This window comes from Somniosus microcephalus, chromosome 13 (assembly GCF_052327205.1).
Source record: "Somniosus microcephalus isolate GS21.2 chromosome 13, FLI_Smic_1.0, whole genome shotgun sequence".
NCBI lineage: Eukaryota > Metazoa > Chordata > Chondrichthyes > Squaliformes > Somniosidae > Somniosus > Somniosus microcephalus.
Genome location: NC_140999.1, coordinates 184,797,074 through 184,812,417, shown reverse-complemented (window position 1 = coordinate 184,812,417; position 15,344 = coordinate 184,797,074). Strand labels below are relative to the sequence as shown.

The window sequence follows — 15,344 nt, the reverse complement described above, 5'->3', positions numbered from 1 at the left end:
TTGCTGAGACACACACTATCCGATTCCAGTGTGAGCGAGTTGCTGAGACACACACTATCCACGATTCCCGTGTGAGTGAGCTGCTGAGACACACACTATCCACGATTCCAGTGTGAGTGAGCTGCTGAGACACACACTATCCACGATTCCAGTGTGAGCGAGTTGCTGAGACACACACTATCCGATTCCAGTGTGAGTGAGTTGCTGAGAGACACACTATCCGATTCCAGTGTGAGCGAGTTGCTGAGACACACACTATCCACGATTCCCGTGTGAGTGAGCTGCTGAGACACACACTATCCACGATTCCAGTGTGAGTGAGCTGCTGAGACACACACTATCCACGATTCCAGTGTGAGTGAGCTGCTGAGACACACACTATCCGATTCCAGTGTGAGTGAGTTGCTGAGACACACACTATCCTATTCCAGTGTGAGCGAGTTGCTGAGACACACACTATCCACGATTCCCGTGTGAGTGAGCTGCTGAGACACACACTATCCATGATTCCAGTGTGAGTGAGCTGCTGAGACACACACTATCCATGATTCCAGTGTGAGGGAGCTGCTGAGACACACACTATCCACGATTCCAGTGTGAGCGAGCTGCTGAGACACACACTATCCACGATTCCAGTGTGAGTGAGCTGCTGAGACACACACTATCCACGATTCCAATGTGAGGGAGCTGCTGAGACACACACTATCCGATTCCAGTGTGAGTGAGCTGCTGAGACACACACTATCCGATTCCAGTGTGAGCGAGCTGCTGAGACACACACTATCCACGATTCCAGTGTGAGTGAGCTGCTGAGACACACACTGTGATTCCAGTGTGAGTGAGCTGCTGAGACACACACTATCCGATTCCAGTGTGAGTGAGCTGCTGAGACACACACTATCCACGATTCCAGTGTGAGTGAGCTGCTGAGACACACACTATCCACGATTCCAGTGTGAGCGAGTTGCTGAGACACACACTATCCGATTCCAGTGTGAGTGAGCTGCTGAGACACACACTATCCGATTCCAGTGTGAGCGGGTTGCTGAGACACACACTATCCGATTCCAGTGTGAGCGAGCTGCTGAGACACACACTTCCCACGATTCCAGTGTGAGTGAGCTGCTGAGACACACACTATCCACGATTCCAGTGTGAGCGAGCTGCTGAGACACACACTATCCACGATTCCAGTGTGAGCGAGCTGCTGAGACACACACTATCCGATTCCAGTGTGAGCGAGTTGCTGAGACACACACTATCCGATTCCAGTGTGAGCGAGTTGCTGAGACACACACTACCCACGATTCCAGTGTGAGTGAGCTGCTGAGACACACACTATCCACGATTCCAGTGTGAGCGAGCTGCTGAGACACACACTATCCACGATTCCAGTGTGAGTGAGCTGCTGAGACACACACTATCCACGATTCCAGTGTGAGTGAGCTGCTGAGACACACACTATCCACGATTCCAGTGTGAGCGAGCTGCTGAGACAAACACTATCCACGATTCCAGTGTGAGTGAGCTGCTGAGACACACACTATCCACGATTCCAGTGTGAGCGAGCTGCTGAGACACACACTATCCGATTCCAGTGTGAGTGAGCTGCTGAGACACACACTATCCGATTCCAGTGTGAGCGAGCTGCTGAGACACACACTATCCTATTCCAGTGTGAGCGAGTTGCTGAGACACACACTATCCGATTCCAGTGTGAGTGAGTTGCTGAGACACACTCTATCCACGATTCCAGTGTGAGCGAGTTGCTGAGTCACACACTATCCACGATTCCAGTGTGAGCGAGCTGCTGAGACACACGCTATCCACGATTCCAGTGTGAGCGAGCTGCTGAGACACACACTATCCACGATTCCAGTGTGAGTGAGCTGCTGAGACACACACTATCCGATTCCAGTGTGAGTGAGCTGCTGAGACACACGCTATCCACGATTCCAGTGTGAGCGAGCTGCTGAGACACACACTATCCACGATTCCAGTGTGAGGAAGCTGCTGAGACACACACTATCCACGATTCCAGTGTGAGCGAGCTGCTGAGACACACACTATCCACGATTCCAGTGTGAGGAAGCTGCTGAGACACACACTATCCACGATTCCAGTGTGAGCGAGCTGCTGAGACACACACTATCCACGATTCCAGTGTGAGTGAGCTGCTGAGACACACACTATCCGATTCCAGTGTGAGTGAGCTGCTGAGACACACACTATCCGATTCCAGTGTGAGTGAGCTGCTGAGACACACACTATCCGATTCCAGTGTGAGCTGCTAAACATGTTTCCTTACATTTCTTGTACTAAATTTTGCCTTTGATCACTATATTCCATACATACTATCAATAAATCATGGTGCATCAAAGGTATATACAAAAACCACAGAATAACAACATAAACTAAACAACGAGGCTCTCAATTCTTCTAATTGTTTTATTGCTGCAATAAAACTTTCCCCTCCCTAAACAGAGTTGTCAAGTTGACACATTCAGATATGGCTGAATGAATCTTACATATCCTACTATTATCTTTCCCCTGAAGACAACCTTTCCCCAAAATCCCCTTAACCAATTTACAACCCACGCTCAGCAGAAAGCTGTATTAACTTTTAACCCAGCATGTGCTGGCATCACAGACTGCGCAGAAAGAATCGCGAGGTATTCGGGTAATACGGACTTTAACTCTCACAGACCCCAAGGGGATGCCAGAGCATGAACGGTACGCAGGGATTCAGACAAGGCTCGGGGTAGCTGAGAATCCCCAGACTCTTGCCTGAGAGTGGGGGTTCAGTGTAGAGGTAAATGTGTGTGCCTGAGAGCTTGGGTGTGTGACCGCGTTGATTTAATTTGTTATTCATCTGTATAGAATGATAACCCAATCTTTCTTCTCTGTATTGTAATTGAATATAGCACGAGGATGCTTCAGTGAAGATGTTTGATCACTTGATCTCGTCCAATGGGCTGGAAGGTATTCTGGAGAGCCATGGCCTAGTGTTACCAGAGGACCTTATATTTATCAAGGAGCAGATCGGAGGCCCAATGACTGAGGGTAGGATTAATGGAGAGGACCCAAAGGTAAGTGATAACATTCAGCCAAGGAAAAGGGAGTAAGGATGGTTGTGAGCGGTAGCTAGTTTTAAAAATAGAAATTATAACCCACACTCTGGTTGTTTTTGTTTGTACATCCAATGATGTTACCGTAGGCTTTATTTCAAAATAGAATTGGAAAGGCCCAGATAATGAAAGTAATTCTTGGTGTGGTACTGAGCCATACGGAATCGGGAATCCGTAGGTTCAATCCTTGTTCTGTGCTGAGTGAATCAATAATTGGATGAAGGGGTATGGTAGTGTTGTGGTTCTGTTACTGGGCCAGGAATTCAGAGAATGAGAATTCCAATCCCACCATGGCAGTCTGAAATTTTGAATTCAGTTTAATAAAAAAATCTAGGAATAAATGTCTGGTAACAGAAAAAATTACCAGGAAGTTGTCTGAATGTCGTAAAAACACAACTGGTTCATTATCATCCTTTAGGGAAGGAAACCTGCCACCCTTGCCTGGCCTATAGGTGACTCCAGTCCCACACCAATGTGGTTGACTCTTAACTGCCCTCTGATGTGGCCTAGCAAGCTAATCGGTTGTATCAAAACCTCTTTCACTGCAGTGAATCACGGAGCTGGCCCACCTCCACCTTCTCAGGGCAACTCAGGGTGGTCTTGACACTGACTCATCCCAAGAATGAACGTAAAAAACTAAAAGTTAGAGAGTGATACAATTGGCTTCTGCAGCCTTGGTCTCAGAAGGGGAAAGATTAGCCAGATTGCAGCTCCTATTTGCTATCCAGTGACTCTTGGTTGAAAGTATGCGTGGCGTTAGGTGAAGACACGAAAAGGCTTCGCTCTGATGCCCTCCACAGCTGAATAGTCTGCTGATGCTTGTTGCCAAGGTTTACGTGAAGGCTGGTTGCTTGGGCGAGATGCCAGTGCCTGGGGACCGTGCCCCAACATTTATCTCCACTGTTGGGAGAGGGGGGTGTGGGGGATGAAACTGGTAAAATTGGGGGACAGAATTGCAGGTGGTTGGTTTGTGTGGGGGAAACGCACCAGGAGTTGGCAATCTGCTGGATGAAGTGTCGTGCCACATCCTGACCCAGCATGGTATGGTAGAGCTCGGCCTACGGGGCGAGTTACCTCATTTCAGCAGCACTTGTACATCATGTGGAGATTGGAGGTGGAGGGAATGAGGAAGAAGAATCCAAGTGACGGTTCTCAATATTCACTGTCCTGTGAGCTGCTTATTATAGCTAACTCTGGTATCTTGTCTTTTCAGTGGCCCTACAAAGGCCGGGCTAAAGAGAAGGGCTTTCTTTACGAAATCGTCGCCAATAAGAGAAATGGGATTGATGTTGATAAGTGGGATTACTTTGCCAGGTAAGCCTACCTTTGGTCTCTAGATCTCTCTCATCAATTGGGGATGAACATTCTTTAATCCATGTCTCTTCTCAGTGGGAGCTCCCCAGGTACATTACAGAGTTAACTTGAAGCAAGTTTGTGGACGGTAGCACTCTGTTTAAGGAGCAGACCCATATATTAATACTTTGGATCTAATTTTCTCCCCTCTGCTCCTGAAGATGTTGACTCTCACTGGGGTGTGTTTCTACAGGCATTGGTCTCACTCAAGTAGCGATTCTACATGTGTGAATGTTGGTTGGCTATTTGACCACATGGGGCATCACAGCTCAGCTTGACGCTGAACTCATTGGCGATGTGTTTATGTGGACCTCCCTGTCACTGGAGAACCAGGAAGGGCGAACCTAGCTAACTGAGCATGACCTGGTGATCCAACCTGTGACCATCTGGTCTGTATGGCTTAGTACTACACGAGGCCACTGTGAGAGCTTAAATATATTTGAATCTTGTTCAGCACCTTTTCCCACTGCTCAGCACAATGATACCAGGGCTTAAAGGGTTAAATTATGAGGACAGGTTGCATAAACTTAGTTTGCATTCCCTTGAGTTTAGATGGTTCAGGGATGATCTGATCGAGGTGTTCAAAATGTTAAAGGGATTTAACAGGGTAGATACAGAGAAAATATTTTCTTTGATGGGGAAATCCAGAACAAGGAGGCATAATAAAATTAGAGTTAGGCTATTTAGAAGTGAAATCAGGAAGCACTTTTCCCCCACTGGGGAGCTTATTTACAATTTGAAAGTACAAGCCCATTGACCACTCTTTTCATTTGGGGGTGGTGTGACTATTCAGCAGAATGTGTCGTCCCTTTAATCAGGATGATGTGAAAACCGGGAATGACGGTGTCTTGTCTTGTTTCTGAAGGGACTGCCACCACCTGGGAATCCGGAACAACTTTGACTCTGCACGTTTCATCAAGTTTGCTCGAGTTTGTGAAGTTGACGAAGAGAAGCTCATTTGCACTCGAGATAAGGTGACGAATGCTGTGGGGATGGAATGGAGTCTTGTATTTAGTTTGTAGTTTTAAAAAAAACTCTGGCTGATTTTCGCCACCTTAGCTCAGGCACACTAAAGCCAATTATAGCACCTCCACTGACATCAGCTAACTCGATACAGCAGCTCTCAATTATTTCTCTCCCCCTCTACCTGCCTCGGGGAACCTCTTTGAAGTCAAGACCCATCATAGAAACATGCAGCATAAGGAATTGTGGGCCAGAATCTGTGATCTACAGCTTCGCGGCATGTTGCATTTTTTTTAATATTCATTCTCGGGATGTGGCTGTCGCCTGCAAGACTGGCATTTATTGCCCATCCCTAGTTGCCCTTGAGAAGGTGGTGGTGAGCCACCTTCTTGAACCGCTGCAGTCCGTGTGGTGAAGGTTCTCCCACAGTGCTGTTAGGTCGGGAGCTCCAGGGTTTTGACCCAGCGACAATGAAGGAACGTTGATAAACTTGGGCTTTCGAGACTTGAATGGAGGAGACCAGGAGATGATCTTATAGAGGCCTATTTGATCGCAAATGATATGTAAAAGCTAAATGCAGAAAATTACTTTATAATTAAATTACAAGAGTAGGACAAGGGGCCACAAATTCAAACAAAAGGCCAATTTAGGACTGATGTCAGGAGGTTCTTATTGGTCAGCACATGGAATGGACTCCTGGATAGACTAGTGGTGGTGAAAACCCTGGAATCATTGAAGGAGCAATTGGATTTTGCGATTGTTGGGGGGCGGTGGGGGGGACATTAACATCATTCTGGATGGGCTGAATGGCTTCCACCTCTGTAATTATCTTGTGCCCCAATTTTAACTGAATTACTTGTTGCTAAGTTCTGCTCCAGGGTGTCTGTCCAAGGACTTTGTTTCTGACGCACAGTATGATCAACAAGGGAGTATTCCAGCTTTCCACCTTTCCTTGCAGGAGGTTGGTGACCTGTATGACATGTTTCACACACGCTACACTTTACATCGCAGAGCCTATCAGCATTGCGTGGTCAACATCGTGGAGCACATGTGAGTATTGCTGCAGTGAAGCTGAGCCTCTCTGGGACCTGTTTCTTTTATCTATTTTCTCTTTTTTTCTCTCACCCCACCTCAAATGTTCGTCTTTTCCCCTGAACGTACTGACTCGTGCTGAAGTACAGGTCCTCACTTTCCGTAGTCCTCTAGCACCTTAAACCTAAATGTGTTCCCAAGACTGTGAGTGTCGGCAGCCGATTGACACCCCCGGCCCCCCGCGTCATCAAAGTCAAGCCCACCTGGTCCTCACCTGATGGCAACGTGTTTATTTGCAGCAACAGTCACTTTGGCTGTTGGTCAAGAGTGGGAACGCTGGCTGATTATATTTTCTTTTAATCTTCCTCTTCCTTATGCCAAGGATGCTGAGGTCAATGGCAGACCGTTGTCACTGTGTCCGATCAGCTGTGCAAACTCGGTACGGACCAGCGATCGATCCTGGGCCTCAGTCTGACCCCACGTGGCGGTGAATTTACCCACTGAGCCATTGGGATCCTGTGCAAACAATTTAAAATTCCTCTTGTTTGGAAAACGTTGCTGACACATTTCTGAAAATGTTTTATCCATCAGGATCACAGAGGCACTGGTGATAGCCGATCCGCACACCAGGATAAGCGGTAGAAATGGGACGATTTATACAATCTCCACAGCAATCGATGACATGGTGGCTTATACCAAACTCACAGGTGAGCATTGTTGTGTGGTTCAGTCAGATCTAAAGCTGTTCTTTGAATCCCAGAATTTTTTCTTTATTCGTTTATGGGATGTGGGCATAGTTGGCATGGCCAGCATTTATTGCCCACCCCTAATTGCCCTTGAGAGGTAGTGGTGAGCCGCCTTCTTGAACCGTTGCAGTCCGTGTGGTGAAGGTACTCTCACAGTGCTGTTAGGTAGGGAGTTCCAGGATTTTTACCCAGTGATGATGAAGGATAGGAACAGAGAAGATAGGAGCAGGAGAAAGCAGGGACAGGGTACCGAATGGCCTACTCCTGCTCCTATCTTCTATGTTTCTATGTTTCTATGAGTAGGCCATTCGGCCCCTTGAGCCTGCTCCGGCATTCAATGCGATCATGGCTGATCATCCAAATTCAGTGCCCTGTCCCTGCTTTCTCCCCATATCCCTTGATCCCTTTAGCCTTAAGAAATATATCCAACTCCTTCTTGAATATATTTAATGAATTGGCCTCCACTGCCTTCTGTGGTAGAGAATTCCACAGGTTCACCACTCCCTGGGTGAAGAAATTCCTCCTCATTTCTGTCCTAAATGGCTTACCCCTTATCCTTAGACTGTGACCCCTGGTTCTGGACTCCCCGACCATCGGGAACATCCTTCCTGCATCTAGTCTGTCCAGTCCTGTCAGAATTTTATAAGTTTCAATGAGATCCCCTCTCATTCTTCTAAGCTCCAGCGAGTACAAGCCCAATCGACCCAATCACTCCTCATACGTCATTCCTGCCATCCCAGGTATCAGCCTGGTGAATCTTCGCTGAACTCCTTCCATGGCAAGAACATCCTTGCTCAGATAAGGCGACCAAAACTGCACACAATACTCAAGATGTGGTCTCACCAAGGCCCTGTACAACTGCAGCAAGACATCCTTGTTCCTGTACTCAAACCCTCTCACTACACAGGCCAACATACCATTTGCCTTCTTAACCGCCTGCTGCACCTGCATGCTTACCTTCAGCGACTGGTGCACAAGGACACCCAGGTCTCATTGCACTTCCCCTTCTCCCAATCTATTGCCATTCAGATAATAATCTGCCTTCCTGTTTATGCCACCAAAGTGGATAACCTCAAATTTATCCACGTTATATTGCATCTGCCATGCTTCTGCCCAATCACCCAACCTGTCCAAATCATACTGGAGTTTCTCTGCATCCTCCTCACAGCACACACGCCCACCCAGCTTTGTGTCATCTGCAAACTTGGAGATATTACATCTAGTTCCCTTGTCTAGATCATTAATATATATTGTGAATAGCTAGGGTCCAAGGACCAATCCCTGCGGTACCCCACTAGTCACTGCCTGCCACTCGGAAAAAGAGCTGTTTATTCCAACTCTTTGCTTTCTGTCTGCCAACCAGTTCTCTATCCAAGTCAATACCTTGCCCCCAATCCCATGTGCCTTAACTTTACACACTAATCTCTTATGCGGGACCTTATCGAAGGCCTTCTGAAAGTCCAAATACACCACATCCACTGGTTTTCCCTTATCTATTTTACCAGTTACATCCTCAAAAAATTCCAGTAGATTAGTCAAGCACGATTTACCTTTTGTAAATCCAGGTTGACTTTGTCTGATCCTGTCACTGTTTTCCAAGTGTTCTGCTATTACATCTTTTATAATGGACTCTAGCATTTTCCCCACTACCGATGTCAGGCTTACCGGTCTGTAATTCCCCGTTTTCTCTCTACCACCTTTTTTGAATAGTGGGGTAACATTAGCTACCCTCCAATCCATGGGTACTGTTCCAGATTCCATCGAATCTTGGAAGATGATCAGCAATGCATCTATTTCTAGGGCCACTTCCTTAAGTACCCTAGGATGTAGATTATCAGGCACTGGGGATTTATCGGCCTTCAATCCCGTCAATTTCCCTAACACCATTTCCCTACAAATACTGATTTCTTTCTGGATCAGCAATATATTTCTAAGTCAGGATGGTGTGTGACTTGGAGGGGAACTTGGAGGTGGCGGTGTTCCCATGCGCCTGCTGCCCTTGTCCTTCTAGATGGAAGAGGTCGCGAGTTTGGGAGGTGCTGCCGAAGAAACCTTGGCGAGTTGCTGCAGTGCATCTTGTAGATGGTGCACACTGCAGCCACGGTACGCCGGTGGTGGAGGGAGTGGATGTTTAAGGGGGTAGATGGGGTGCCAATCAAGCAGGTTGCTTTGTCCTGGATGGTGTCGAGCTTCTTGAGTGTTGTTGGAGCTGCACTCATCCAGGCAACTGGAGAGTATTCCATCACACTCCTGACTTATAAGAACATAAGAACATAAGAAATAGGAGCAGGAGTAGGCCAATTGGCCCCTCGAGCCTGCTCCGCCATTCAATAAGATCATGGCTGATCTGATCCTAACCGCCAATCCACTATGACAGGACTATCTCCTGAATCTAACAGCATTAGGCACACGAAAACAGGAGCAGGATCAGGCTACACGGCCCCTGGGCCCGCTCCGCTACCCACAGGGCCATGACCTATCCGAACCTAGACTCATGTCCAAATTCCTGCCCGCTCCCCGTAACCCTTAATTCCCTTTTCTACTAGGAAACTGTCTATTTCTGTTTTAAATTTATGTAATGATGTAGCTTCGACAGCTTTTTGGGGCAGCATATTCCATGGACCTACCACCCTCTGAGTGAAGTAGTTCCTCCTCATCTCAGTTTTGAAAGAGCAGCCCCTTATTCTAAGACTATGCCCCCTAGTTCTAGTTTCACCCATCATCTGGAACATCCTCCCTGCATCCACCCGATCCAACCCCTTCATGATCTTATATGTTTCAATAAGATCGCCTCTCATTCTTCTGAACTCCAATGAGTAGAGTCCCAATCTACTCAACCTCTCCTCATATGTCCATCCCCTCATCCCCGGGATTAATCGAGTGAACCTTCTTTGTACCGACTCGAGAGCAAGTATGTCCTTTCTTAAGTATGGACACCAAAACTGTATGCAGTATTCCAGGTGCGGTCTCACCAATACCTTGTACAACTGAAGCAATACCTCCCTATTTTTATATTCTATCCCCCTAGCAATGAAAGCCAACATTCCATTGGCCTTCTTAATCACTTGCTGCACCTGCATACTAACCTTTTGAGTTTTGTGCACCAGGACCCCCAGATCCCTTTGTACTTCAGTACTTTCAAGTTTCTTGCCATTAAGATAATAACTTGCTCTACGATTTTTCCTGCCAAAGTGCATAACCTCACACTTTCCAGTATTGTATTCCATCTGCCAAATCTCTGCCCACTTACTTAGCCTGTCTATGTCCCCTTGCAGGTTTTTTATGTCCTCCTCACTCACTACTTTCCCTCCCATCTTAGTATCATCTGCAAACTTTGACGTGTTACACTCGGTCCCCTCCTCCAAATCGTTAATATAGATTGTAAAGAGTTGGGGACCCAGCACTGACCCCTGCGGAACACCACTGGTTACTGATTGCCAGTCTGAATATGAACCATTTATCCCAACTCTCTGCCTTCTGTTAGATAGCCAATCCTCTATCCATGCCAGAATATTACCCCCAATCCCGTGATTTTTTATCTTAAGCAATAATCTTTTGTGTGGCACCTTGTCAAATGCCTTTTGGAAGTCTAAATACACTACGTCCACTGGTTCACCTTTATCCACCCTATATGTTACTTCCTCAAAGAACTCCAGCAGATTTGTCAAACATGACTTCCCCTTCATAAAACCATGCTGACTTTGTCTTATTAAATTATGATTATCCAAATGTCCTGTTACTGTCTCCTTAATAATGGACTCCAAAATTTTACCTACCACAGATGTTAGGCTAACCGGTCTATAGTTTCCAGCCTTCTGTTTACTGCCCTTTTTAAATAAGGGTGTTACATTAGCAGTTTTCCAGTCTGCCGGGACCTTTGCTGAGTCCAGGGAGTTTTGGAAGATTATTACCAATGCATCCACAATCCCTACCGCCACTTCCCTCAAAACCCTGGGATGTAAGCCATCAGGTCCAGGTGATTTATCCGCCTTGAGTCCCATTATTTTACCAAGTACTACTTCCTTAGTGATTTTAATCGTATTTAGCTCCTCCCCCCCTATAGCCCCCTGCTTGTCAAGTGTTGGGATATTCTTGGTGTCCTCTACTGTAAAGACTGATGTAAAATATTCATTCAGCGTTTTTGCCATCTCCATATTTCCCACCATTAATTTCCCGGTCTCATCCTCTAAGGGACCAACATTTACTTTAGCCACCCTTTTTCTTTTTATATAACTATAAAAACTCTTACTGTCTGTCTTTATATTTTTTGCTAATTTACTTTCATAATGTATCTTCCCTTTCTTAATCAATCTTTTTGTTATTTTTTGCTGTCTTTTAAAGTTTTCCCAATCCTCTATCCTCCCACTAGATTTGGCTACCTTATATGCCCTTGTTTTTAGTCGAATACTATCCTTAATTTCTTTACTTAGCCACGGATGGCTGTCTTTTCTTTTACACCCTTTTTTTCTCAGTGGAATATACTTTTTTTGGAATTTGTAAAATAACTCCTTAAATGTACACCACTGATCATGTATCGTCTTATCCTTTAACCTATTTTCCCAATCCACTTTACTCAATTCCGCTCTCATACCTTCATAGTCTCCTTTATTCAAGCTTAGCACGCTTGTTTGAGATACAGCCTCCTCACCCTCTAACTGAATATGGAATTCAACCATGTTATGGTCACTCATTCCAAGGGGATCCTTTACTAGGACATTTTTAATTAATCCTGTCTCGTTACACAGGACCAGATCTAAGGTTGCTTGCCCCCTGGTTGGTTCAGTTACATACTGCTCAAGAAACCCATCCCTAATACACTCAATGAACTCATCCTCAAGGCAGCCCAGCCCAATTTGATTCATCCAATTTATATGATAGTTAAAATCCCCCATAATTATAGATGTTCCCTTATTTCAAGCCTCAACTATTTCCTGATTGATACTCCGTCCAACCGAGTTGCGACTGTTCGGAGGCCTATATACTACACCCACTAGTGTTTTTTTCCCCTTATTATTCCTTATCTCCACCCAAACTATTTCATTATCCTGATCCTTTGACCCAATATCATTTCTCTGTATTACAGTGATTCCTTCCTTTATTAACATAGCCACCCCACCTCCCCTTCCTTCCTGCCTGTCCTTCCTGATTGTTAAATAACCTGGTATGTTTAATTCCCAAGCATTGTCACCCTGCAGCCATGTTTCTGTAATGGCCACAAGATCATACCCATATGTAGCTATTTGTGCCTTTAACTCGTCTATTTTGTTACGAATGCTACGTGCATTTAGATAGAGAACTTTCAAATATGTTTTGTGACACTTAGTTCCTGCTATTGCCCTTTTTATTACTTTACCTTTTACTCCACACCTTCTACCCCTTCCTGACATGCTCTGGTTTTTAATTTCCCCACTGCTACCTAAGTCTATGACCTTCTCTGTTGTCATTTGTATTATTTGCTCTCTGGGAACCTCCCCCCCACTAGTTAGTTTAAAGCCCTCTCTACAGCCCTAGTTATATGATCCGCCAGGACTCTCGTCCCAGCACTGGCCAAGTGAAGCCCGTCCCAACGGAACAGCTCCCTCCTGTCCCAGTACTGGTGCCAGTGTCCCAGGAAGCAAAACCCATTTCTCCCACACCAGTCTTTGAGCCACGCATTTAACTCTCTTATTTTATTTGTCCTAGCCAAATTCGCTCGTGGCTCAGGTAATAATCCAGAGATTATTACCCTTGTGGTTCTGCTTTTTAATTTGGCCCCTAGCTGCTCAAACTCCCTCAGCAGAACCTCCTTCCTTGTCCTATCTATGTCGTTGGTACCAACATGGACCACGACAACTGGATCCTCCCCCTCCCACTCCAAGTTTCTGTCCAGCCCAGAGGAGATGTCCTTAACCCTGGCACCGGGTAGGCAACACAGCCTACGGGACTCTCGCTCTTGGCTGCAGAGAACTCTATCTATCCCCCTAATAATACTATCCCCTACCACTACAACATTTCTATTTACTCCCCCCTCTTGAATGGCCCCCCTCTCCACGGTGCTGTGGCCAGGTTGCTCATCCTCCCTGCAGCCCCTGCTTCCGTCTCCACAGGGAGTAAGAAGCTCGAACCTGTTGTGCCTTGTAGATGGTGGGAAGGCTTTGGGGAGTCAGGAGGTGAGACACTCATCGCAGAATACCTAGCCTCTGACCTGCTCTTGTTGCCACAGTATTTATGTGGCTGGTCCAGTTAAGTTTCTGGTCAATGATGACCCCAGGATGTTGATGGTGGGGGATTTGATGGTAATGCAATTGAATATCAAGGGGCTGTGGCTAGACTCGCTTGTTGGATATAGTCCTTGCCTGGCACTTCTGTGGCGCGAATGTTACCTGCCACTTATCAGCCCAAGCCTGAACGTCGTCCAGGTCTTGTTGCATGCGGGCATGGACTGCTTCATTATCTGAGGAGTTGTGAATGGCACTGAACACTGTGCAGTCATCAGCGAACATCCCCATTTCTGACCCTATGTTTAGGGAAGGTCATTGATGAAGCAGCTGAAGATGGTTGGGCCTAGGACACTGCCCTGAGTTTCCCTGCAGCGATGTCCTGGGGCTGAGATGATTGACCTTCAATCACCACAACCATCTTCCTTTGTGCTAGGTATGACTCCAGCCAGTGGAGCATTTTCCCCCCCGATTCCCATTAACTTCAGTTTTACTAGGGCTCCTTCATGCCACACTTGGTCAAATGCTGTCTTGATGTCAAGGGCAGTCACTCTCACCTCACCTCTGGAACTCAGCTCCTTTGTCCATGTTTGGAGCAAGGCTGTAATGAGGGCAGGAGCAGAGTGGTCTTGGCAGAACCCAAACTGGGCACCAGTGAGCAGGTTATTGGTGAGTAAGTGCTGCTTGATAGCACTGTCAATGACACCTTCCACCACTTTGTTGATGATTGAGAGTAGACTGATGGGGCGGTAATTGGTCGGATTGGATTTGTCCTGCTTTTTGTGGACAGGACATACCTGGGCAGTTTTCCACATTGTCGGGTAGATGCCAGTGTTGTAGCTGTACTGGAACAGTTTGGTTAGAGGCACAGCTAGTTCTGGAGCACAAATCTTCCGCACGCTAGCCGGGATATTGTCAGAGCCCATAGCCTTTGCTGTATCCAGTGCGCTCGGCCGTTTCTTGATTTTTTTAAATTCATTCACGGGATGTGGGCGTCGCTGGCAAGGCCAGCATTTATTGCCCATCCCTAGTTGCCCTCGAGAAGGAGGTGGTGAGCTGCCTTCTTGAACCGCTGCAGTCCGTGTGGTGAAGGTGCTCCCACAGTGCTGTTAGGGAGCGAGTTCCAGGATTTTGACCCAGCGACGATGAAGGAACGGCGATTATACTTCCAAGTCAGGATGGTGTGGAGGGGAACTTGGAGGTGGTGGGGTTCCCATGCGCCTGCTGCCCTTGTCCTTCTAGGTGGAAGAAGTTGCAGGTTTGGGGGGTTGCTGCCGAAGAAGCCTTGGCGAGTTGCTGCAGTTCATCTTGTAGGTGGTACACACTTCAGCCACGGTACGCCGGTGGTGGAGGAAGTGAATGTTTAAGGTTGTGGATGGGCTGCCAATCAAGGGGGCTGCTTTGTCCTGGGTGGTGTTGAGCTTCTTGAGTGTTGTTGGAGCTGTACTCATCCAGGCAAGTGGAGAGTATTCCATCACACTCCTTACTTGTGCCTTGTAGATTGTGGAAAGGCTTTGGGGAGTCAGAAGGTGAGACACTCGCCACAAAATACCTAGCCTCTGATTGCCACAGTATTTTTGTGGCTGGTCCAGTTAAGCTTCTGGTTAATGGTGACCCCTAGGATGTTGATAGTGGGAGATTCGGCGATGGTAATGCCGTTGAATGTCAAGAGGAGGTGGTTAGACTCTCACTTGTTGGAGATAGTCATTGCCTGGCACTTCTGTGGCGCAAATGTTACCTGCCACTTATCAGCCCAAGCCTGAATGTCGTCCAGGTCTTGTTGCATGAGGGCATGGACTGCTTCATTATCTGAGGAGTTGTGAATGGCACTGAACACTGTGCAGTCATCAGCGAACATCCCCATTTCTGACCTTATGTTGGAGGGAAGGTCATTGATGAAGCAGCTGAAGGCGATTCAGTCTAGA

The 15,344-nt window shown here is 46.8% G+C and overlaps 1 protein-coding gene across 3 annotated transcripts in view; it reads left to right on the top strand.

Annotated features, from left to right (window-relative positions):
* Positions 1 to 15,344, top strand: part of LOC147108870 (deoxynucleoside triphosphate triphosphohydrolase SAMHD1-like) — a 70,299-nt gene that overhangs the window by 42,696 nt on the left and 12,259 nt on the right. For all 3 annotated transcript variants that reach the window (XM_086005793.1, XM_086005791.1, XM_086005794.1), the window contains exons 7-11: positions 2,925 to 3,089; positions 4,342 to 4,442; positions 5,347 to 5,455; positions 6,403 to 6,494; positions 7,068 to 7,183. In XM_086005793.1, the coding sequence (XP_085861919.1) occupies positions 2,925 to 3,089; positions 4,342 to 4,442; positions 5,347 to 5,455; positions 6,403 to 6,494; positions 7,068 to 7,183 (583 nt within the window). The remainder of the gene's footprint in view (positions 1 to 2,924; positions 3,090 to 4,341; positions 4,443 to 5,346; positions 5,456 to 6,402; positions 6,495 to 7,067; positions 7,184 to 15,344) is intronic.